Raw genomic sequence first — 25,224 nt, forward strand, 5'->3', positions numbered from 1 at the left:
CATGTAGAATGGCAGTTTTAATTAAATACCTCTCAAACTTAAACCAAAAGAACCATGGTTGTAGTGGTTTCATATTGGATACTGAGGTGGAGTACTGTGAGGCAGGAGCGCAGCAGCAGAATGAGCACTGGGATACGGAGAAACACAGCATTATATCATGTGCATTCTGTAGTTAACAAGGTACATGCAGTAGTCTGAAGAACTAGCACTGTAGTGGGCTACATTTTGGCTGTCTCCATCCTTTTAACCAGAGGGCACCTAGGTTTTGATATAAGCATTTCACTTAAATGAACAGATCGTGGATGTGATATTAACTTGAAATAAAAAGATGTAAGCATGTATCCCTTACCATGAATAGTAAGGGCCCTTACATTATGGGTACTTTGACTTTTTTAATCCAGTGTTTGAATTCAACCCTTATTGTTGATGGCTAATAATGTTACTTTAAGTTCATTTCATTGTTAATCCTCACCAGAAGGATGCTCTTTAACCACCATGTGTTTGAGTTTCTTCCAAATTTCTTTTTTGGGATTGCGTTCTAGTGTCAAAGCATTATGGTCTGAAAATATGCAGGGGACAGTCCCAATCTTTGGTATAGGTTGAGACCTGATTTGTGACCCAGGATGTGGTCTATTCTGGAGAAAGTTCCATGTGCACTTGAGAAGAATGTCTATTCAGTTGCATTTGGATGGAACATTCTGTATATATCTATGAAATCTATTTAGTCCACTGTATTATTTAAGGCCCTTGTATCTTTGATGATTGTTCTGCTTAGAAGATCTGTCATTTGCAGAAAGTACAGTGTTGAAGTCTCCTACTATTAGTGTATTATTATCTCAGTATCTCTTTACCTTGTTATTAATTGATATACTTGACAGCTCTCCCATTAAGGGGTATAAATAAATACTCATGATTGTTTGGTCTTCTTGTTGGATAGACCCTTTACGTATGATACAGTGTCTCTCTTCATCTCTTACTACAGTCTTTGGTATAAACTTTATGTGATATGAGGATTGCTACCCCAGCTTTCTTTTGAGAACCATTTGAATGGTAAATGTTTCTTCACTCCTTCATTTTCAGGCAGGAGGTGTCCTTAGGTCTAAAATAAGTCTCTTGGGGATCCCTGGGTGGCGCAGCGGTTTAGCGCCTGCCTTTGGCCCAGGGCGCGATCCTGGAGACCCGGGATCGAATCCCACGTCGGGCTCCTGGTGCATGGAGCCTGCTTCTCCCTCTGCCTATGTCTCTGCCTCTCTCTCTCTCTCTCTCTCTGTGACTATCATAAATAAAAAAATAAATAAATAAATAAGTCTCTTGTAGATAGCATATAGATGAGTCTTGGTATCTAGTCTGATACCCTGTGTCTTTTGATGGGATCATTTAGCCCATTCACGTTCAGAGTTAACTATTGAAAGATATGAATTTAGTGTCATCGTAATACCTGTTCTGACCCTGTTTTTGTAGATTGTTTCTTTGGGCTTCCTCTTTCTTTTACAGGGTCCCCCTTAATATTTCCTGCAGAGCTGGTTTGGTAGTCACATATTCTTTCAGTTTCTGCCTATCCTGGAAGTTCTTTTCTCTCTCCTCGATGGGATGAGTACTGGGTGTCACACTATATGTTGGCAAATTGAACTTCAATAAAAACAACAAAAAAAAGTAAAAAAAAAAAAAAATCCTCACTAGAGTTAGAGAGCCCCCTACCTAGTGTCTTGTATTGCTCTTGAATTCTCTACATAAAGCAAATGACCATAAGCTGCTTTGGAAGACTTTTCTTCTTCTTCTTCTTCTTCTTTTTAAACTTAGAACCCTTGCCCTTCCCCACTTTTAATCATCCCATCCCTTACTTTCCTATCAAAAATTATAGTATTAGATGGAAAATCCCTTTTCCTTTTCAGTTTCTCCTAGTGAAAAGATCCGGCTGTTTGTTTCTGCTGGATCTCTGCCCACCCACCCACCCACCCCCACCCTCCTTCATTGTTAATCAAAATCACCAGGGAGAATAACCATGGTCGCTGGGGGTTCATTCTTTTCAGAATTCAAGATTTATTCTTGTGGACCTTTCCTGTACTTTGAATCAGTTGTGGGTTTGTTTTCTGTCTTTCCAATGGAATAATTCATCTCTTAAGTTTTAAATATTCAGTAAAGGTTTTCTTATAAATTTAAGAAAAAAAGCTTTAATGTGCTATCTCCAATGCTGTGGAGTTGCCACATAAACCACCCGTAATGGGCTATAGTTAAAAGAAACTGCTGTGGTATATGACATAGATTCACATCCTGAGCAAGCTGAACCTCTGACCATGTTCCCTCTTGTGTATGTTAAGATGTTGAATACTTTCCAGAATTATTTGCCAGGAGTATGTTGAAATCACAAAATGCCTATCTCAAGAGTTGGCGGTAAAGTGTTATACAATAAGTGGTATAACAAATTGGTAATAAACTTTAAGTTGTCTTCCCTAACATTACTTTGAAGGATGGTCTGGGAGGAGGAAGTAAAAACAAAATGGGCTATTAAGAGTTCTTATAATTGTCTAAGTTTAACTGAAACTGGAAGGAAGGAAGAGCAGCGAGATTAATGGGAGTCTTCTCAGGAAGTAAGCATGCTTTCCATGATCTTTTGTCCTAGTATCGAAATATGGCCATTGTACCAAAAAATCTGATACTTGTTAACTATTTCAACATAGTATAGTAAGAACAGACAGACATGATGTCCAAGTAGTATGGCTGCTTGAATTTTGTGTAAATTGATTTAGTCATGTAGACATTTTCACATGAGTGGTTTTCAAACTTCTTAGTATCCTTTTATACTCTTAAAATTATTGACAATCCCAAATTAGTTTAGGTGGAATTGTACATGTTAATATTTACTGTATTAATAATTAAACAAATTTTAAAAATCACTTAAATATAACTATAAAACTCCTTGCATGTTAATTATGAATCAACCATATATCTCAGAGTGGCACTGCACTGTTTTTTTGCAAATCTCTTCAAAGTTCATCTTCACAGAAGACTGCTGGATTCTATTTGCTTCTGTATTCAGTATATTCCCTTTTTTAAGTATGTGAAGAAAGTCTAGCCTCATGGAGATATGTAATGAGGAAAGGAGTATTTTAATAGCCTTTTGAGATACATATGTGTGGATAGTAGTTGAAATGTGGAATCTGAAACCATAACAGTGAACTTTTTGTAATGTTATATTAAAATCCATTAGTGTTCTTTGAATGGATCTTTTACCCATGCATGATTTGTACCCTCCTGCATTCGTTATATGAAAAATACTGATTCACTAAGTTGAATAGGTCTTCTAAATGTTGACAGATATCTTTTAAATAATTTGTTAGGAACACTGATCTTATCAGAAAATCTTTTTTTTTTTTTTAATCAGAAAATCTTAAGTTTTGGGAAACTTAGGAGGAAAGGCAGAAGTTTTCCAGAATATCTGCCAAACACCCAGGTCTGGATGGGTAACTAGTTTGTCAGTTTTTGCAAGTAAAAATCTAATATGACAAAGTTCAGTTCACAACTCAGCCACACATTTTTTCCTCAAGACAACATTCATACATCAGTGTGTACTGGACCAGAAGTGTTTAATGTTAGAGAATATCAAGACAAACAAGGATCAAATTTAATACTTCTTTTTTACTACTTTATCAAGGACATGAAGTGAAAACTTTGTTTTGTTTTTTACTGTAAGTATAGGGCAGTGAAGTACTACTTGTATAGGTTAGGGTGCTCCTGCCTTGATTTGTGAAAGGTGCTAACAGTTTTATCCACCTTTACAAATGTCAACACAGAAAAAAAAAAGTGTCTTAGCATTATGAAAATAGTTTTGACCCCTTGCAAGTATCTTAAAGACCCTACGGGCTCTACAGAGTATACCCCAAGAACTATAAGATGAAGCACCCTGTAAAATAAATACTAAGTATAGGAGAAATAAGCACACTATATTTCCAGATTTACTAGCATTTGTATACAATTCATCTTAGTAGCTATACCATGACTTCTTACAATTACTTGAGTCAGCCACAGCAGGCCATCCTGTTGGGAATGTGCCATCTTTGAACTTGGGAGTCATCATTCTCTGAGGCAAGCCTCAGAAATTACCTGAGCCAGAATCCTACATTTACAATTGACTTCTCTTCATCTCAGTTACATACTATTGCATCACTTTTAAACCTAGTATAAACCTTCTATTTAAAAACAGTTGCTACCGTGGCATCATTCACAGATGCAATTTCTCCTGTGCTGTCATATGTCAGCATAAACTCTATAAAACTGACTAAATATTAGAAGCAGTAGTTGTTAGTGTTCTGCCCAGACTCCACTGACCTTAGACCCTGGAAGTTGAGTTATTGTGCTGCTTATGTTGAAGTTAAACACAGAAGACTGGAACTACTTTTTTTTTTTTTTTTTTTATGATAGTCACACACACACAGAGAGGCAGAGACATAGGCAGAGGGAGAAGCAGGCTCCATGCACCGGGAGCCCGACGTGGGATTCAATCCCCGGTCTCCAGGATCGCGCCCTGGGCCAAAGGCAGGCGCCAGACCGCTGTGCCACCCAGGGATCCCGGACTGGAACTACTTAATGTGCATCTGTTAACCAAAATTCTCCCTGGTACCACCAGTTCTTAGGAATATACTTGATTTAGAAATACTGTCAGGATCCCTCTAAAAGAAGGTTTCATTCAAGAAACTGTAGCTTCTGAGAACTGGGACCTCCGTATTCTGCAATAATAGGCATATAAAGATCAGAAGGGAAATAAAAGTACTCTTAAATCTGATTCCTTAAATTCTAGGTAAAGAAACTGTAGGATGTTGGGATGACCTACTACATTCACTTCACAATTACAAGTCATTTTACAAGTTTTTCAATGCCTTCATTATTAGGAAAGTTGAGGGAAGTAAAAGGAATTTTTATAGGCCATGGTGTAGAAGCACTACTGAGAACCTTTGGCCAATGTGGGTCAGGGAAATGAACGTGAAGTACTGCACAGGTAGGTTACATCCACTGCTATAAAACCTCAACCTTGAAACAGAAAAATCTAGGAGATTAGATAGTAATCCCACTGTGTGGGGCCATACCATGATCTATTAACGATTGGCTATCAGTCATCCAAAAAGTGATCGCAGGAAAACAAATTCTAGTTTGCATCCAATGGGAATACCTTGAACCCCTGATCCTTCAAGAGGGTACAGCAATGCTGTCTTGGAGAAGAAGAGCTCTTAAAACATAGGGACCTAACTATGCACGGGAAATGCTGTCCCCTGTCCCCCACCCTTGGATTCCAATCTTGTGATCAGTTTCTCACAAAAACATTTTTTATTTCAGCAATCACTTGAACCATCGGGATCACTTAACCAACTTTTTTTTTGTTAAGCCCAAGATAACTGTGAGCCAAGTACATGACAGAAAAAAATGGGAATGGATTTTCACCTCAAAAATACTTAAGCTGAGTGTGGGAAGAAATTCAGCTTTTATTGTTAGAATTTACAGTTTCCAAGCACATCATGTTGGGACTATCATACAAAATTCCTAGTAAAGTTTTAGGTGACCAGTGACTTTGTCAATTAGGTCTGCTGGTCCTGGCCCAATTCCCAAGACAGTTCTAGAGCCTGGTGCAATCTGAGTACGTCCAGCATCTTGGATTAAACTTACAGTCAGTCCTAGCATTTTCGCATGGGTCAATAATTCAACCAAGGTTTCTTCATCAGGGGCTTTGACCACCACTTTGGGCTGGCCACAGTATTCCCATTGTTTGAGCAACTCAGGGTTTCTCCTTTGAATTTGCTTGTAGGCAGAAACAGCAGCATGAGAGCACTGGGCAGCCACTTTCCCTTTTCCCATCTTTAAGTCATTTCGAACCACAAGAATCATTTTATACTCCCCACTCTCTCCTAAGATGCTTGCTTCACTTCCAGTCTCTGTGTCTGTCTCGCTGACCGAGCTTCTGGGGATCATCCCAAAGCGTACACGGAGGCCCCAGCCCAGGCACATGCCACAAGCAACTCCGGCAGCCAAGCTGAGTGCACCAGGATGAGCCAAATATTCCATCACCAAGGATTTGGAGAGCATCTTAAAGGAAAGGAAAGGAGTTATCACTATCTAGCAGTGAAAAGATACAGGCTTATCAGACAAAACATCCTGACAATATATGTATGCGGCAATATCTTAAAATTATATGAAGTCATCCAGAAAAAAAGCAAAATAGGGGTGCCTGGGTGGCTCAGTTGGTTAAGCGTCTGCCTTTGGCTTAGGTCATGATCCCAGGGTCCTTGGATCCAGCCCTACATCAGGTTCCCTGCTCAGCAAGGAGTCTGCATCTCCCTCTCCCTCTGCTGTTGCCCCTGCTTGTGTTCACTCTCTGTCAAATAAATAAAATCTTAAAAAAAAAATTATATATATATATATATATCTTTACTGTTTTTTCTCTTCTGTGTACTAGAAAAAGATTCAAGAAAAGTAAAGCAGTTTAAGACTTTGAATCTCAACATGAGGAATATCTATCTTGTTCTTAGATACAATAAAGCTCTGTTCCTCAGTCTTCCCTAAGTCTTGTAGAAGAATAAAATATTCCATTTTACCAAGTTGTCTAAATGACCCAAAGAAACCATGAATAATTCATCCCTTCTCTGGAATATAGTGCTCATTTACTTGTGTCTTTATAATCAAGTAGTTCTCAATGGGGATGGTACCAAGTCCTCAAAAAGTTTCTGGCTGTCAAAACTGGGCCTGGAGTTGAGGTGCACTGGTGACATTTTCCTAGACCTAAGCATGGAATGTTAAAAATCTTACAAAGGAAGATTTGTTCCATTAGAAATTATTCTAGATGGGGATCCCTGGGTGGCGCAGCGGTTTGGCGCCTGCCTTTGGCCCAGAGCACGATCCTGGAGACCCGGGATCGAATCCCACGTCAGGCTCCCGGTGCATGGAGCCTGCTTCTCTCTCTGCCTCCCTCTCTCTCTCTCTCTGTGACTATCATAAATAAATAAAAATTAAAAAAAAAAAAAAAGAAATTATTCTAGATGAAAAACTATTAACACCTGAGACTAGAACCCAACTTCATTATACATATGGACACAAAGTATTTTTTGCATAGTTCTAATATACACTGAATTTACCATATAAAACAAAGATAAAAAAATAATAAAACAAAGATCATCCTTTATATTTTAAAAATTCCTGTTACCTCAGCTAGCTGTTGACAGTATTTGAGTCACCAATAAAACACCTATATCAGTCTACATTTGAAACCATTAAATTCATAATGCTTCCATGTATAGGCACAACCATCAGTTTCTTCTAGTGGGAGAGTAAGCATTTATATACTGAAATACATGAGGCCACCATATTTGTAGTGCTTATAAGTAACACCTTCTGTTATGCATTGCATAATCTACATGGCATAGATGGCAGTCAAATTTCCTTTTCTCAGGGATCCCTGGGTGGCTCAGCAGTTTAGCGCCTGCCTTTGGCCCAGGGCATGATCCTGTAGTCCCGGGATCCAGTCCCGTGTCTGGCTCCCGACATGGAGCCTGCTTCTCCCTCTGCCTGTGTCTCTGCCTCTCTCTCTCTCTATTGTGAATAAATAAATAAATCTTAAAAAAAAAAAAAATTCCTTGTCTCATGTATGTTAAAATGAGGACATTATGTTAAGGTTTTTGAAATTAAATTTTTTTTAATTTTTTTTATTTATTTATGATAGTCACACAGAGAGAGAGAGAGAGGCAGAGACATAGAGGAAGAAGCAGGCTCCATGCATCGGGAGCCCGACGTGGGATTCGATCCCGGGTCTCCAGGATCGCGCCCTGGGCCAAAGGCAGGCGCTAAACCGCTGCGCCACCGAGGGATCCCGGTTTTTGAAATTACATGATAGATCGTACAATTTTTTTTTTTTAAGATTTTATTTAAGTGAGAGTGAGAACGCAGAGCACAAGCTGGGGGAGAGGCATAGAGAGAGGAAGGAGCAGACTCCCTACTGAGCAGGGAGCCTGATGTGGGGCTTGATCCCAGGACTCTGGGATTGTGACCTGAGCCAAAGGCACATGCTTAATTGAGCCACCCAGGTGCCCTTTATTATATATTTTAAATGAGGATGGAGTGTCTGGCTGGCTTAGTCCATAGAGCATGTGCCTCTTGATCTCAGTTGTGGGTTCAAGCTCCATATTGGGTGTAGCTCCTTGCTTGGCGGGGAGTATGTTTATTCCTCTCCTGCCGCTGTTCCCTGCTCATGGCTCTGCACCTCTCTGTCTCTTTTGTGCAAATAAATAAAATCTTAAAAAAATAATAAAATCTTAAAAAAAATAAATGACAGCATAGGAGATGTTAAAATTTTGGAGATATAATCCACATACTACAAAATTCACCTTTTTTAAAATACACAATTTACTACAATTTTGTAATATATTCACAAGTTTGTGCAACCATCACCACTATCTAATCCCAGAACATTTTCATTGTTTCAAAAAGAAATCCCTGTACCCATTAGCAGTTGATTCTCATCCACCTCTGGGCCCTAGGCAATCACTAATCTATTTTGCCTATTCTGGACATTCATATAAATCAAACCATACAGGGATCCCTGGGTGGCGCAGCGGTTTGGCGCCTGCCTTTGGCCCAGGGTGCAATCCTGGAGACCCGGGATCGAATCCCCTATCGGGCTCCCTGCATGGAGCCTGCTTCTCCCTCTGCCTGTGTCTCTGCGCCTCTCTCTCTCTCTCTCTGTGACTATCATAAATAAATAAAAATTTAAAAAAAAAAATCAAACCATACAATAGGTGACCTTTTGTTTCACGCTTCTATCACCTAACATGTTTTCAAGGTTCATCCATGTTGAGGCATGTATCAGTACTTCATTCCCATGTTCTTAATGCTGCTCTATTTTGCCTTTCCCAGTAGTCTAGATGAGGTGACACTTAGACAAGAGAAGCAGGAATGAAAACAGAAAGAAGTGGCTCAGGCACCTGTGTATGATTTGGAGATTCACTGGAAATCTAGTGATAAAAGAAAGGGAGTTCAGAATTACCTAGCTTTGAACAAATGGAGAAAAGAGGTACTCTTTACTGATGAAGAAAATTTTTGTGATATAGCAGGTTTGAAAAGTAAAAGATACTGAAATCAGTTCAAGGGATATTACACTTGGTTTGACCAAAAGACATCCTGGTTAGAGATGTCCAGCAACAACAATAAGAAAGGATATGCCATCTTAAAGGTCAGAAGATAAGTCTCAGCCAGAAATACAGATTTAAGAAAACTTAACATGTAACTGTAGTTACTCAAGTGATGAAAGTAGTGAGGCCACTGGGAAAAGTATACAGAGTGAAGGAAAGGCTAAAACAGAATCCTGAAGAAATGAACATTGAGGGATCAGAGAGTGACGTGGAGTGGCCAGAGGTAGGAGGTTGTCAGTACCTAGTTTCATTCCTTTCACTGTTGTCTAATCTGGTGACATGGCTGTACTGACATAATTTATGGATCTAGATGCCTTTGCAGTCAGGAAAAAAAAAATTAAATTTTTAGTAGAACCTACATTATCTCAATACATCTATCATTCAGTTACTACATGAGGTTTACGTGTCAGCAGGACTTTTCTCTGATAATCTAACAACTAGGGAAACCTGGGTGGCTTAGTGGTTGAGCGGCTACCTTCAGCCCAGGCTGTGATCCTGGAGTCCCAGGATCGAGTCCCACATCGGGCTCCCTACATAGAGCCTGCTTCTCCCTCTGCCTATGTCTCTGCCTCTGTGTGTCTCATAAAAAAAAAAAAAAAAAAAAAAAGGTCTAACAACCAGACTCCAAAATGAACAAATATCAAATTACATAAAAATTATATATATAAAACCTCCATGTTAACAATTAGGATGTTCTGCACTAATTTTAGGTTGCAAAGTAACCAATATCCTATATATCAGATTCAGGTACTAACTGGAGAAGGGAACTGCATATAGAGGACCTGTTGTGCATTTCCATCATGGTTGTTGTGGGGGAAAAAAAAAAAAGGACATGAAGCTCACATTAAAGACAAGAAAAATAAAGATCCAACAGAGAAGCTACTTATCCCCAGTAGCATAACTAATAAAAGTAGTATAAAATATACTCATCCAGAGGTCATGACAGAAAACTTCTCATCTTCTCAACTGTATCTAAAAAGATATGTACCAGTAAGAGTCAGCACCCCCCACCAAAAAAGAAGTTCCAGAAATTACTAAGCTTACTGCTTTGGTACCGTATCTCATGAGAACTCCAATTCTTTTTTTTTAATTTTTTTTTTTTTTTTTTTTAATTTATGATAGTCACAGAGAGAGAGAGAGAAAGGCAGAGACACAGGGAGAAGCAGGCTCCATGCACCGGGAGCCTGATGTGGGACTCGATTCCGGGTCTACAGGATCGCGCCCTGGGCCAAAGGCAGGCGCTAAACCACTGCGCCACCCAGGGATCCCCGAGAACTCCAATTCTAACATGTTAATATTAACATCCTTAGGATATTCTAATCTCCTACCAGCCTAATCACATTTTTTTAAAAGATTTTATTTATTTATTCATGAGAGAGAGAGAGAGATCGAGAGAGGCAGAGACAGGAGCAGAGGGAGAAGCAGCCTCCATGCAGAGGATGCAGAACTCGATCCCAGAACTCCAGGATCACGCCCTGGGTGGAAGGCAGGCGCCAAACTGCTGAGCCACCCAGGCGTCCCCTTAATCACATTATCATGTAACTCCTCCAAAAGGTGTTTCAGCCTGTCCCCCTTTCTGCATATCCAATACAACATATCAATAAACCCAGTGCTTAAGACTACGGAAAAGAGAACTATTCTTAGTCTCATGGATAATCCTGGGCAATGATGACACTGCAAAACAAACATGTCCTATAAAACCCTCCTCCTGGTGGGTTCTAATTCCTCTACCAGATTAAGGCCCTTTCACCAATGCTCTTGATCCATTCCCTTCTGAACCATGTTCCACCCATTAATTCCACTCCACCGGCCATACCTTGGCCTTTCCAACCCCCCCCCCCCCAAAAAAAAAACACCTTCCTCAAATCCTCTTTGACTCTTAAACCATTGCCTGACTTTTCCTCTTCTGTTTACCTCTAAACTTTAATTACCTGCCTCCTTTCCCCACTCAACTGAAATTGCTAAGGAATTAGACACTTGTTAATTGCCAAATGTAGTTGCCTCTTTTAGGCTTCATCTTAAGCTTTCCCCACCACTCGTTGATAACTTCTTTTTTACTCTTCTTCCCCAAATTCTTTAATCTTCCACCCTGTTGGGGCACCTGGGTACCTCAGTGGTTGAGTGTCTGCCTTTGGCTCAGCTTGTGATCCTGGGGTCCTGCGATCAAGTTCCATGAAAAATAGAGACCAAAACAAATAAATAGGACAGAGAAATTTAGAGGTATAGAGATAATGCCAGAAACAAAAGAAAATATCAAAAATAAAACTACTGGGATGCCTGGGTGGCTCAGTGTTGAGTGTCCGCCTTTGGCTCAGGTCGAGATCCTGGAGTCCTGGGATAGAGTCCCACATCAGGCTCCCCACAGGGAGCCTGCTTCTCCGAGTATGTCTCTGCCTCTCTCTGTATGTCTCTCATGAATAATAAATAAAATCTTAAAAAAAAAAAACAAAAACAAAACCATACACACAAGTTTCACCCTATTATCATCCTACCTTTCTCATAGCTTTTTTCTGTCTCCTCCAGCTCTATGTCCCGTTCATCCCCAATGAACATAATACACCTGCTTTGGCCCTCTCTTCAGTCTATACCTACAATGTCCAATATAGTAGCCATCAGTCAAACATAGTTATTTAAACTTAATTAAAACTAAATAAAAATTCAACTCTTCAGTTGCACTGAGCCATATTTCAAGTGCTCAACAGCTCAACAACTTAAAAGTGGCTAGCAGCCACTCTATTAAGATTTTTTTTTTTTAAGATCTTATTTCTTTATTCATGAGAGACACACACACATAGAGAGAGAGAGAGAGAGAGAGAGGCAGAGACACAGGCAGAGGGAGAAGCAGGCTCCATACAGGGAGCCCGACGACGTGAGACTCCATCCCGGGTCTCCAGGATCAGGCCCAGGGCTGAAGGTGGCGCTAAACTGCTGAGCTACCTGGGCCGCCCTCTATTAAGATTTAGAACATTTCCATGCAAGTTCTATTGGACAGTGATAGTCTATATACTCTCTTTCCATTGAACTGACTGATATTTATGGAGGGTCTTTTGTGTACCAGGCACTGTTCTGGACCCTAAAGATAGAGCACTGGAGAAAACAAAGTCCTGCTATGGAGCCGACATCTAGTAGGAGGAAAGAGACAATCTCATTTATTTCCAAACTGTCATAGGGCTCCTAAGGCCTCTCCTGGGCTCCTAACTTGAAATTTACAGCTTCTGCTAGAGTGCTATGAATTATTATACTCTGTCCCAAACTGAATTCGGTATCTTCTTTTTCCTCTCAAATTTCCTTTTACTGTATTCTTGATTTCTTTCTTTCTTTCTTTCTTTTTAAAGATTTATCCATTCATGATAGACACAGAAAGAGAGAGAAAGAGAGAGAGAGAGAGAGAGGCAGAGGGAGGGAAAAGCAGGCTCCATGCCGGGAGCCCGACGCAGGACTCGATCCCAGGTCTCCAGGATGGCGCCCTAGGCCAAAGGCAGGCGCCAAACCGCTGAGCCACCCAGGGATCCCCTGTATTCTTGATTTCTGAGTAACCCTGGCCTTTTTCTCCTATGTCCTACCACATCCAGTTACCAAACCTTGTTGAATTTATCTGTACTAAACCTCTCTCTCTACCTTTACTGTCACTGCCCTAATGAACTCTTGGCCCAAAGCCTCCAAAATTAACTTCTCTAACTGATCCTTCCACATTTGCTTCATGCATGTCCTAGTTCACCCTAGTCCATCTGGCATTAATATTATGCTTCTAAAACACAAATTTGATCCTGTAGTTTCCCAGATCAAAAACCACCAGATAAACGCCTTAAGTATAAAACAAATCCCTTAGCACAAACTCAAAGCATCACATAATTTGGTTACAAACTACTTTATCCTTCTAATCTACTCTCCTGCTACATACTGTACTACCCAGCCACCCCAAATTACTAGATCCCTTCAGGAATCAATCTCTCCCACAAAATCTTCTACTTTTCTCCACTTAAATACACAAATACAATCTCTTCAGCCACGAAGGCTGATTCAAAGGACACCTGTCTCTTAAGTCTCTTATCTCCCAATCAATCTTAATTATTTACTCTACAGAACTGCTGTAGTAATTACACATAATCATCATACGTACATCATATTCTCAGCGTCTGGTACCTGGGGAGTACCACGTTAAAGGACTAAATACTTCTCTGAACATTTATGTCTGTGTTACGCGGAAAGACCCATTTTTCGGTCATATTCGTGGAAACCTTTTCTTTCCTAGTAGGACTCAACAGCTTCATACTCTGCGGGTATTCGAGAAGTACTCAACAGAATGTAAGGCCTGCGCGGTATTTTCTCACATTCGGAGCCAGCGCATCGATGCTGCCTGACTGGAGGCTCTGCCTGGAAACCAGAAATTCTGGGTCCTTCTCCTTCCCAGGATCTTGGTCCCTTCTCCCAAAGGACGACTGGCAGAACGAGAACAGGGGCTCCAGCGTCCACTTGGGCGGAAGAGTTTATGGAGATGAAAGGCTGGGAGAGGAGGTATGGAATGAGGTGGGAAGAAACATTCCAACTGGAGAGAGAATGGAGAATGACATCCCTCTCCTCAGCCCTGTGAAGGGCCGACTTACCGAGCGAACTTCCCCGGCGCCTCACTCGTGCCTCTGCGTTTTTTCCCTGCGGGTAGTGAACACGCTTCTAACCCGCGAGTTACCTCTTCCGGGACTCCCTAATAAGTTCCGGATCAAGAACGGCGAAGTGAACAGTCATTCTTTCTCTCGCCCCGCCCACAGGTCCCGAACCTAGACCCGAATTGAAGTCCCGCGACGATCAGCGGACGTTGCCGAAAGGAGAGGGGGAACTTTTGTGTTTTTAGAGGCGGTCCCCGAGGGGGGGCTGAAGGGGGTGGGGTGGAGAACGGACCGGAAGTGACGTATACGAGTTCCGGTTGGCCGGACCCCAGCGGCGGGTGTGAGAATCCGTCGGCAGCCGCTTGCAGGATCCTGAGATCGGGAGACGCCGGGGTCAGAGCGGGTAGGTAGGTATACGAGCGCGTGGAATTGGGGACGGAAGCCTGACACTATCCTCAGAGCTTGGCTTCTTCCGGAGCTCTCTCACTTAGACTATGCGGATCTGGGGCACCGTGATTTCGACTTCAGGCAGTGTTTTAGGGCGCTGGTGACTCGGAGTGTCTGTCTGGCGGTAGCCTGGTTATCTGGGACACCTCCTCAGGGTTGGCTACCAGTACAGTGAACCCATACATTGGGTTTCCTGCCGTTCGCTCTCATTGTCGCAGACTTGGAAGCTGTCCTAAACGTTCTGTAGAGTACCCATCTCTTCTCCGAGGGTATCTAGGACCTCAGAGTAAATGGAGAAGATCCTCCCTGCTGATGACCAAGCTGTTTCTCAGGACCTGTCAGTGTGACCTCCTCAACCACTAACACATGGCACTAAACGTATTCATTCGCTACTAAACAAAATTTAGGCGTGTGAGTGCCATCTGAAGCGTTGGTGGCCAAGGGAATGGGGCCTTCCCGCCCTTGATCTTTTGCAAAGAACTGTCACGGATCTCCTACTAATTTTTAAAGGGTAGGTTCTCTACCTCTTCCAAATCCCTGGCCACTCCCCGCCCCTTTGTTGTTCTCTTGCAGTGGAGGTATTTGCAGTACAACCTGGAGATCAACTTAATCTCTAAACTTCCAAGAAGCCATATGTGGCCCTGTGTCACACTAAGATTACCTCATGACTTCTAGTAGGTTTAAACTATTATCTTTTGCTTTTCTGCAAATCTATGCAAAAAATCTCGTATAGGCTCTGGCACTGTTTTATCTATCATGGCAAGACAGCCCCTTTTCCTAACTTTAATGTCTTTCAATTCTCCTTTGGGGCTGATGTCAGAAATTTTGTAGACAGACTACACTGATCTTTTGGAGAAGCTTGTACAAGTATTTCTGGTGTTGTAATGATAGAGAATTAAATGTTCTGACTCCTACTGCCTATGTGTAGTATGAACTATGATCTTTAGTTGTGTATTTTTAGCATAAATGATGATAATAAGAAATTATTCATTAGGCAACATTCATGCATTCTAGAATGTGGTTTTATTGACCTTTGGAGGAGGGATGGTAGTACCCAGACAAATGTGGCCAATTTGTATGGGTGTGAAATGATTCTATAGTGGAAATCGTTTGTATTTTACTTCTTTGCCTGTGTTATAAAACACTAAAGCTGCCCCCCCACCCCTTTGAGGAATATATCCTACTTGATTAATATAGTTTAATTTCTGTGGTTTACGTTCCAGAATAAAGATTGGTTGGTTACCTAACTTTCTGAGCTGGTCTGGATCGTGATGATAAAAGTACTGCTCACGTATTTCATAGAATTGTCATAATGATTAAGTGAGATAGTAAATGGGAAATCACTGTATAAATGAAAATATGGTAATGTCAGTTTACTCTGAAAGCTGGAAATGTACCAGTGCAGAATTCTGTTGCTTTGTATCATTTCACAATTTGATGTTTTATATTGTGTCATTTATCTGAAAATATTATCATACACTCTTCTGAGATGATCTTTGCCCTACTATTGACCCCAATAAAAACTACCTAAGAGTAGTGTGATACTGTAACCCATTGAATTAGTCACTGTGGTTAATAAGTAGGTGACTAGAAAATGAATATAGTTTTGCATTTGGGAGTTTAAATCTGACCTTTGTTGGTCATCATGTATTGTCACTTAAGAATTTACAAGTGCAGAAGAAGGTTAAGTTTTTGGTGTTTACATATAGTTAACTAAAGGTAGAAAGTAGCCTTACTTACTTTATTAAGTAAAAAATTTTATCATTTTACCTGAAACTTACTGAAAGCAATATTTAGAATTGGAAGCATCCTCTGTGAACAGATAGTTATAATCTTCCCCAGAAACAATCAGTAATTGGCTTGCCTGAGATAATATGGTTTAGGTAGTACCAGAGCCTGAACTGGAAATGAGGTCCTAAGTATTCTTTCTGTTCTGCTAAGGTTGTCTCTAGGCATCTTTTTATGGTTTGGTAATATTTCCTGGTCTGCATGAAAATGGTTTCTTTTATGTATTAAAGGGATCTAAAGGTTTTCATTTTTCCCTCTTTTTTGCTGATTTAGTCTTGTAAATTCTAGGAAAACAACATTGTGCATGGCAAAATTTGTAGTAGACTGGAATAAGGAAAGAAAAAAAGAAAATTAGTTCTGTTCTTCAGAACTGTTATTCTAAGTTCGTGCTTCATTACTATCAGGTATCAAGGTGTCTTCTTTCTAACAAGTGGAAAAGAGGGTATCTTTGTAACACATGTCTCTACTGAATGAATGTTGTTGGTAGTAAGTAGGAGGCAACTGCATTAATTTCTTTATTCCTGCTAGAAGAAATTCCCTCCCCCAAACAAAAGAAATTCCCCCAACTGTTTGTAATTTTAATATTGTTACATTAATTATCTATTAATCTATAAAGTCATTTCTCGATTTTATTCTGGGTAAATAGCCACTGTAGAATACTTAATTCTTTGTCTTGTTGAGAACCTTTTTGCTTCTGCAGATTCCACAAAACCTATTTAGTCTCTCCTTTTTTTTTGGAGATTATAGGGCCAGATACTTATTATCACTGCTCTTTTGTCCAGGGCTCTTTGTTGGAGAGTGTGTGTGTGTGTGTGTGTGTGTGTGTGTGTGTGTCTACATCTGTCTGTCTTTGGTATAGAAATAAACACCAGATTAGAGAATCTTTACTAACCTCAGAAACAGATTTGATTGTTGTTGTATTAATCTGCTTTCACAGACTTGCAAATATTTTGAGGAGTAAACTTTTAAAGTGTTTATTGCTTCAAGAAACTCTGGGAAAGCAACTTTGTATAGGGTTTGCCAAACTGATATTATATATTATGTAAACCTTCTGTAAAGCTCATTTGAAAATATTATGCACCTTGAAGGTTTTGGAAATTTGAGCAGAAGATACTTTTCTGTGTCAGATAAAAGATTAAGGCACTTTTATTTATTTTTAAGGCATTTTTAAATTAAGCAAGGGCAACCCACTGAATAATCCTATGCTAGCTTGTCTAATGGTAGTTGGTAGAATTTGTCAGTATTCAGAAATATATAATCTTTTCAGTAGTTCATTATGATGTTTTCTCTTGTTCTTGAGGTTCTTTAATAATAAGCTTGGTCTTTATAGATTTTTTTGGAAGGACTAGGTAGATAGTGTTAAGAGCCAGGGCTAATAAACTAGATTGTCTTGTTTCAAATTCCAGCTCTTAATACTGTGCAACCTTTAGGCTGGTTACTTAACCTCTTGCCATCTCAATTTCCTCCTAGACAATGAAGTCAGTACCTTTACTGTTAGGGTTAAATGAATAGATTTAAGTAAAGCATTTAGAATGGCATACAGTTAACAATGACTGTCACCACTGTTATCCTTCTGTAGCCTACTGTACAGTTGCTAAGAGAAAACTCTTTCCAGCCCTCTTTGAAAGCATGCCTTTGTTGCTGCTTACTTGATCATTGTTTACTCAGTATTTTTGTTTTGTTTCAAGTTTTTATTTAAATTCTAGTTAACATATAGGGTAATATTAGTTTTAGGAGTAGAATTTAGTGATTTATCACTTAAATTTAGTGCTCATCATAAGTGCCCTCCTACTGCCCATCACTCACTTAGCCCATCTCCCGCCTCCCTCCTTCCGTCACCTTTCAGTTTGTTTTCTGTAGTTAAGAGTTTCTTATATTTTGCTTCCCTCTCTTTTTTCCCCCTTCTCATTGTTCATCTGTTTCTTAAGTTCAACAGTGAAATCATATGGTATTTGTCTTTCTCTGACTGACTTATTTCACTTAGCATAATACACTCTAGCTCCATCCATGTTGTTGCAAACGGCAAGATTTCATTCTTTTTGATGGCTGAGTAATATTTCTGTGTGTGTGTGTGTGTGTGTGTGTGTGTGTGTTTATGCACCGCATCTTTATCCATTTATCGGTTGATGGATATTTGGGCTCTTTCCATAATTTGGCTGTTGATAATGTTGCTATAAACATCAGTGTGCATCTTGTTTGCTCAGTATTAATGAAGGTTCAGTAAATAAATATATATACATTTAATTGTGTGTATTTTACAGCATATGTGAGACTTTTTAAAAACGAGGTGTTCTTGTAGGCTATGCTTTCATTATTTTTGTATTATTGTTAATAGTTTACATTATTTGTATAATCAGTAACAGAATTTGAGAATTGAAATTTGAGAATTTGTTGGCTGATGATGTCTTCTAGCACTTTCTTTGCATGGGAAGAGTATTTTGCAATGACATCTAGTGCTCATATCTGTTCATTCATCCAATCAGTGAGCAAAAATCTTAAATTCTAGGTCTTTTTACCAGGTTTTGAGGAAAACAGTGGGAAGCAAAGACAAACATCTTTTAGTTGGGAGGCTAATAGAGATAAAGGTATTTGAGTTGGGAGCCTAATAGAGAAAAAAGTAAATACAAAAATGAACGATTAAACCCACTGTAATAAGTATCACGAAGGAGATAAACAAAGGCCTGAAAGAGAGTTAATGTGGATTTGTGCCTATTTGAGACTTAGCACAGTATACCGGAATATAGAGACATGAAATAAGGTAGGAAATATACTCATGGTCCAGGTTATGTAGAGCTTTACAGGCCATGGAAATTAGTTTGGATTTGATTTTGAGTATAATAGGAGGTCCTTCTACAATTTCAAATAGGGGAGTAATATAATTTGTAAGAAGACCACTCATGTTTGTATGTGAAGATGAATTGAAAAGGACAAGAATAAAAATGGAAAGAGAAGTTAGGAGTTCATGGCAGTAGTCTAAGTGAGAGATGAAGATGGCCTGGACCAGAGTGGTGACAAAAAAGTGGTGAGCTGTGGGTGGATGGATACTAAATATATTTGGAATCAGACTAGGTCTTGGATTAAATCTGAGGAGTAAGGAAATGAGAAGAGTCAGGGATGACTGTGCTTCTGGATTTAGTAACTGGGTGGATAGAGTTGTGCCAAGTACTAGGAGAGGGAAGGTTTGGGGAGGACCAGGTTTGTTACAAGAAGGGGGATGGGAATGAGGAAGAAAGGATATACTAAATTTGAGATGCTTAGGAATCACCATATGTGCTCTTAGGTGTATAGATCTAGAGATAAAGACCAGAAATATAAATTGAGGCTAGTATTTTAAACTGCAGGACCAGAAAAATCACCTGGAGAGAGAGGGAAGAGGAGAGGGCCCAGATCAGGTAAAAGAGAGCTGGCAAAGGGGCCTAGGAGCGTTTGAAGGAAGAATGATCAGATACACAAAACTAATAAAAGTAGTTAAACCTAGCAGGGAGCATACTAGATAGATGAGGAACAGAGGGAAACAAGATTTTTCAGTTTGTATACACGCACATATATACATCTATGTTTTTATATACGTATATATGTAAGACATGTAAAGCATGTGAAAAATTTTACTTATTCAGAATTCTTTAAAAAGGGTCAGTTCTGGGCACCTGGGTAGTTCAGTGGGTTAAGCATGTGCCTCTGGCTCAGGTCATGATTCTGGGGTTCTGGAATTAAGCCCTACATCGGGCTCCCTGTTCAGTGGGGAGTCTGCTTCTCCTTCTGCCTCTCCCCACTGCTAGTGCTCTCTCTCACTCTCTCAAATAAATAAATATATATATGTATCTAAATAAGATATCTAAATAATTTATTATTATTATTATTATATACTTAAAAAAGAAAAAGATCAGTTCTGTCAAATCTTGCTCTGTGGTCTAAATGAGACCAAAGTCCAGTGAAGTTGAAACTGATGATCTGACTAACCACTTCCTTATTGTTGAGTCTGATTCCTTCCAGAAACTTTCAAGTCTCCACATTGCAAAAAGCATTTAATCAAATATACTATACAAGTTTTTCTGCCTCTTTTTAAGTTTTTAAGGTCTATTTATAGGAGATTTTATACTGCTTCTATGGAGCAGATTTTTCTTTAATTTTTTATTAAATAATCATAGGGATATCTCTAGGATCTCTATGCTTTCAAAACTTTTATTTTTAGAAATTTAAATATTTGAATTTATCAGTACTTTAATCACTATGGATAAGTGATGCATCTCAAAGTATGCCTAGCAGATAGTATGTACTCAGTAAATATTTGTTGAACAAGTAAGTGAAAAATTCATTTTCAGGGATGCCTGGGTGGCTCAGTTGATTAAGCATCTGCCTTCAGCTCAGGTCATGAGCCTGGGGTCCTTAGGGTCAAGCTGTGCATCAGGCTCCCTGTTTAGCAGGGAGCCTGCTTCTTTCTCTCCCTCTGCACCTCCCTTGTTCATTCTTTCTCCCTCTCTCTTTCGCTCGCTCGCTTGCTTGCTCTCTCTCAAGTAAATAAATTAAAATCTTAATAAAAAGAAATTCATTTTCACTGCTATATAAAATTGCATTGTATAATTATATGCCAATTTATTTATTTGTTCTTCTGACAATGGGCATTTGTGTTGTTAGAGCTTTTGCTATTAAGACCAGTGTTGCTAAAAAATATTATTGTACATATCAACTCTTTATATGCAAGAGGTTCTTTTGGCTATATGTCTAGACATAGAATTGCTAGCGAGGTTATACCAGTATTCAATTTATACACGTTGTCTTCCAAACTTTGCTATTGTCATCTTAATTTCTGCTGAAAGAATCCATGTAAAGAATGGTATGGTGAATTATAAAATTGAATATTGAATAGCAGAATGATCATAAATTCTCATCATTGTATGCATACCCCTTTTTAAAAAATTTTTATTTATTTATTATAGTCACAGAGAGAGAGAGAGAGAGGCAGAGACACAGGCAGAGGGAGAAGCAGGCTCCATGCACCGGGAGCCCGACGTGGGATTCGATCCCGGGTCTCCAGGATCGCGCCCTGGGCCAAAGGCAGGCGCTAAACCGCTGCACCACCCAGGGATCCCCTGCATACCCCTTTGTAATATGATTTTACTGTTACTCTGCTCCTTGACTGTGTACTTGGCTATATGATTTGCTTTGACCAAGAAGACATTAGCAAGTATGATATAAGCAGAGACTTGAAAAACTTGCATATTGGGGCTTTTCTTCTCATACAGCTCTTTGGAACCCTGAGCCTACCATGTGAAAAAAGGCCAGACTAGCCTTCTGGGATAGGGGACCTTACACGAGGCATCCCAGCTGAGACCTGCCGTTCAAGAGCCAACCTACCTTAGACCAGAATTGCCCGGCCTAACTCACAGAATTGTGAGAAATATTAGATGATTTTTGAAGTCACTAAATTTTGGAGCTAAATTGTTACATAGTAAAACATACTGGATAAAAATGGTATCTCATTGTGATCTTGATTTATATTTTTTGATCGTCAGTGAGATCAAGTAGGTATCTTCATTATTGGCCATATATCCTCTCCTATGAAATATCTCTTTATGTCTTCTGCCTATTTTACTTTTGTAGGGTTGTCTTTTAATATTTTCAGTTCTATATATAATCTGCCTACTTAGTCCTTTTCAGTTAGGTGTTTTCTCTGGTTTATCTTTTCACTTAAGATATCTTGTAATGAATTTAAGTTTTAATTTCGGTGTTCTGTTTATTAATGTTTTCCTTTATGGAAAGCTCTTTTTTGTGTGTCTTAAGAAATCATTCCCTACCCCAAGGCAGAAAGGTATTTATATTTTCTTCTAAAAGTTTTGCTTTTTGACTTTTAAATCTTTAATCCACTTGGAATTGAATTTTGTGCATGGTTCAAAGTAGTAATCCAAATTTTCTTTTCTTATATGGATAACCAATTTGAATAATTTCTCCTTTCCCAACTGCTCTGTCTTGCCGTAAAGAGTTCCAAAAATACAAGAATCTTTTGAAATGCCCTCTATTCTGTTTTTTGGTCAGTTTCTCTATTTCTATACCTATACAAGACACCTTCATTATTTATTACTATAATATATGTGTATAAATACATGGAGACACAAGACCTTTGTTGGATACATGTATCTTGCAAATATTTTCTCTCTTTCTGTGGCTTACCTTTTTGGTTTTCTTAACCATGTTTCAAAGAGCAGAAGCTTTTAAACTTTATAAAATCCAGTTTATCAATTTTGTCTTTTTAAATCCTAAGAAACATTTTTGTACTCCAAGACTACAAAGATTTTCTCCTGTTTTTTTTCCTAGAAGCTTTATAGTATTAGTTCTTACATTTAGATCTATGATCCACTTCAAATCAGTTGTTGCATTTGAGAAACAAGGGTCAATGTCCACTTTTTTTTTTTTTTAATGATAGTCACAGAGAGAGAGAGAGAGAGAGAGGGGCAGAGACATAAGCAGAGGGAGAAGCAGGCTCCATGCACTGGGAGCCTGATGTGGGATTCGATCCCGGGTCTCCAGGATCGCGCCCTGGGCCAAAGGCAGGCGCCAAACCGCTGCGCCACCCAGGGATCCCAATGTCCACTTTTTCATAAAAATACTTAGCTATCAGCAGCCCGGATGGCTCCGCGGTTTAGTGCCGCCTTGGCCCAGGGCATGATCCTGGAGACCCGGGATTGAGTCCCACGTCAGGCTCCCTGCATGGAGCCTGCTTCTCCCTCTGCCTGTGTCTCTGCCTCTCTCTCTCTCTCTCTCTCTTGAATAAATAAAATCTTAAAAAAAAAAAAAAAAACTTAGTTATTCTAGTGCTGTTTGTTGAGAAGACTTTCCTTTCACCATTGAATTGACTTTCCATTGACCATGGAATTGCTTTGTACGTTTGTTGAAAATTAATTGACCCAATATATGTAGGTCTAATTCTGTTCCACCAATCTATGTCTGTCCTTTTGCCAAAACCACACTATCATTACTGTAGCTTTATAATAAATCTTGAAATCAATTAGTGCAAGTCTTACAGCTTTGTTCTTTATCCAAATTGTTTTAGCAGTTCTGAGTTCTTTGTGATTCCATATAAGTTTGAATCCATTTGTCTTTTGATTTTTTAAAAAGCTTGCTTGAGAGGCGCTTGGGTGGTTCAGTTGGTTAAGCATCTGACTTTGGCTCAGGTTATGATCTCCCAGTCCTGGGATCGAGCCGTTGGGCTCCACATTCAGCAAGGAGTCTGCTTTCCCCTCTGCCCCTCCTCTTGTTCGTGTATGCACATGCTCTCTTTTTTTCTCTCTCTCAAACAAAACCCTTAAAAAGAAAAAGTTTGCTTGAGTTTTGATTGAGATTGCATTAAACCTATATATCAGTTTGAGGAAAATTGTCATATTAACAATATCAAGTCTCTCAAATGATGTCCATCAATCTAGGAAATACAATATATCTCAAGTAGTACAAATAAAAATAAATCCAGTCCAGAAACACTGCAATCAAATCGCAAAACACTGAAGTAAAGAGGTCTTGATCCTCAAAGAATTCGAAAAGAAAGGACACATTGCTAAAAATGGAAGAACAATTAGAATCAAAGAATTCTCAACAGCAACAATAAAAGCCAAAACAACGATTGATGGACTCATTTTTTGAAATTTTAAGTCTTTATCTTTTTAATTTACATTTCTCCCATTCTTTATACTCTTCTGGGATTGCAATTAAACAAATAATAGACCTTCTCATTCTGTCCTCTGTGTCTTTTATTTGCTTATATTTTCCATTCCTATCTCTGCTGCATTCTTAATAAATTCCCTGGATAGCTTATCCAGTTCACTTCATCTGTATTTGATCTATACCTTTATCTGTCCATTGGCTTTTAATTTCAACAATTATTACTTCTAGAAGTTCCATTTGCTTTTCTTTCCTTCAAATCTATGTAGGTGTGATAGTTTTTATTGTGTATTCATTCATCTTTGTGATTGCATCCATTGTTCTGTAAACATTTTATACATAGTTATTTTATAATATACTTAATCTGTACCTGAATTTTTAATATCTTTTGTTCTTGTCCTGAAGAGGTAGGGGATTGGTGGGGCCACTTGGAAGGGTTTACAGTGATAATGGCTTGTTTTCTGGAACTTCTGTGAGTTTATTGATTGATCTTATTCTGTTGAGAATCCAACAGACCTGATTTACAAAGAGGGTTTACATTTCTGCTTAGAGTTAGAAAGACACCTCTGACTTAGGACTACATCAGTGGCTCTGTGGTTGTAGCAGATGAAATATTCTCTACCTTCTTTTGGGTCTCCTGCTGGACCTAGGAATTAAGTTGATATGACATATTAGTAGGAGAAAAGCATAAAACTTTACTAATTGTCTTTACATGTAAATGGAAACATTCACAAGGGAATGAAGACCCCAAGAAGTGACCAGAGCAGGACGCTTTTATACCTTTTAGACCAAGAAACAATAAATTTGTGAAGACATGACAAGACAAAGAAGTTCGATCCAAAGGTAGTAAATGGTAAAGACGTAACTAGGAAGATAAGGGTTAATTTAACAAAGCTTGTTTGTACAGATTTATCAGCCCCAAGTTCCCATCTCTGATGATAAGAGTGTCTTCCTTCCTTCTGGTACAGGGTGGATACCTTTGACATGGGAGTTTTATTTCTTGCTTTCAGAAAGAAAAAAGAGAGTAAATGTGTCTGTTTAAAGAACAGAGTGCCATTTCTTATAAATTCCTTTAATTCAAAGTAATCAGTATGCCAAAGTGACATATTTTGGGGTGACAGTCTGTTTTTCTTCATGGATTTTTGCCCAAAGAAAAAGTCACTGATACAGCTTCCCACCTCCAAAGTTCAGTCTTCCTACAAAGATGTTGGTCTCAGAATCTTTCCTCTGGATAGCTTGAGCACTCTCTATTGCCTTTTGCTCTTACCATTTTCCTTCCTACTGCTCAAGTTTTCTTCTTTTCCTACCATGCCTTGCAATCTTCCTAGCTCTTAGACCATTCAGTCTCTCTGGGTCAGTTGTGTAGTTTACTTATTTTTTGGAGAGATAGAAGGGAGACGTTGGAGACTGCCTCTTCCCTTTGTGAAACCAGTGATATCTCAAAGAATATATCCAGTCCTGGGTACAGTTTTTACAGAAAGGATAGAACCCTCAAAATTCCTAGTACGTGTATCTGACTTCACATAGTAAATATTACTAGAAAGTTTAATTTACATTTTTCCATGTGT

General features: G+C 39.1%; 2 protein-coding genes across 6 annotated transcripts in view; one reads left to right on the forward strand and one right to left on the reverse strand.

Moving 5' to 3' along the window:
* Positions 1-5,454: 5,454 nt before the first annotated feature.
* On the reverse strand, positions 5,455-13,912 carry PTRH2 (peptidyl-tRNA hydrolase 2). Of its 3 annotated transcripts, none has more exons than XM_025440671.3 (2): positions 13,772-13,912; positions 5,455-6,072 (listed from the first exon to the last, which is right to left on the reverse strand). In XM_025440671.3, exon 2 carries the CDS (start codon positions 6,070-6,072, stop codon positions 5,533-5,535), a length of 540 nt encoding a protein of 179 aa, XP_025296456.1. In that variant the 5' UTR covers positions 13,772-13,912; the 3' UTR covers positions 5,455-5,532. The 3 variants fall into 3 exon arrangements, with proteins under 3 accessions (XP_025296456.1, XP_025296457.1, XP_025296455.1); XM_025440672.3 differs by lacking the exon at positions 13,772-13,912 and adding an exon at positions 13,288-13,426; XM_025440670.3 differs by lacking the exon at positions 13,772-13,912 and adding an exon at positions 11,660-11,819.
* Positions 13,913-14,041: 129 nt separating this feature from the next.
* VMP1 (vacuole membrane protein 1) overlaps positions 14,042-25,224 on the forward strand; it is a 144,421-nt gene continuing 133,238 nt past the window's right edge. Inside the window, exon 1 of one of the 3 annotated variants that reach the window (XM_025440664.3) lies at positions 14,042-14,178. The gene's annotated coding sequence lies outside the window, so the exon portion shown is untranslated. The remainder of the gene's footprint in view (positions 14,179-25,224) is intronic. The other 2 variants (XM_049114166.1, XM_025440665.3) reach the window with 2 other exon arrangements.

Source organism: Canis lupus, chromosome 9, assembly GCF_003254725.2.
Source record: "Canis lupus dingo isolate Sandy chromosome 9, ASM325472v2, whole genome shotgun sequence".
NCBI lineage: Eukaryota > Metazoa > Chordata > Mammalia > Carnivora > Canidae > Canis > Canis lupus.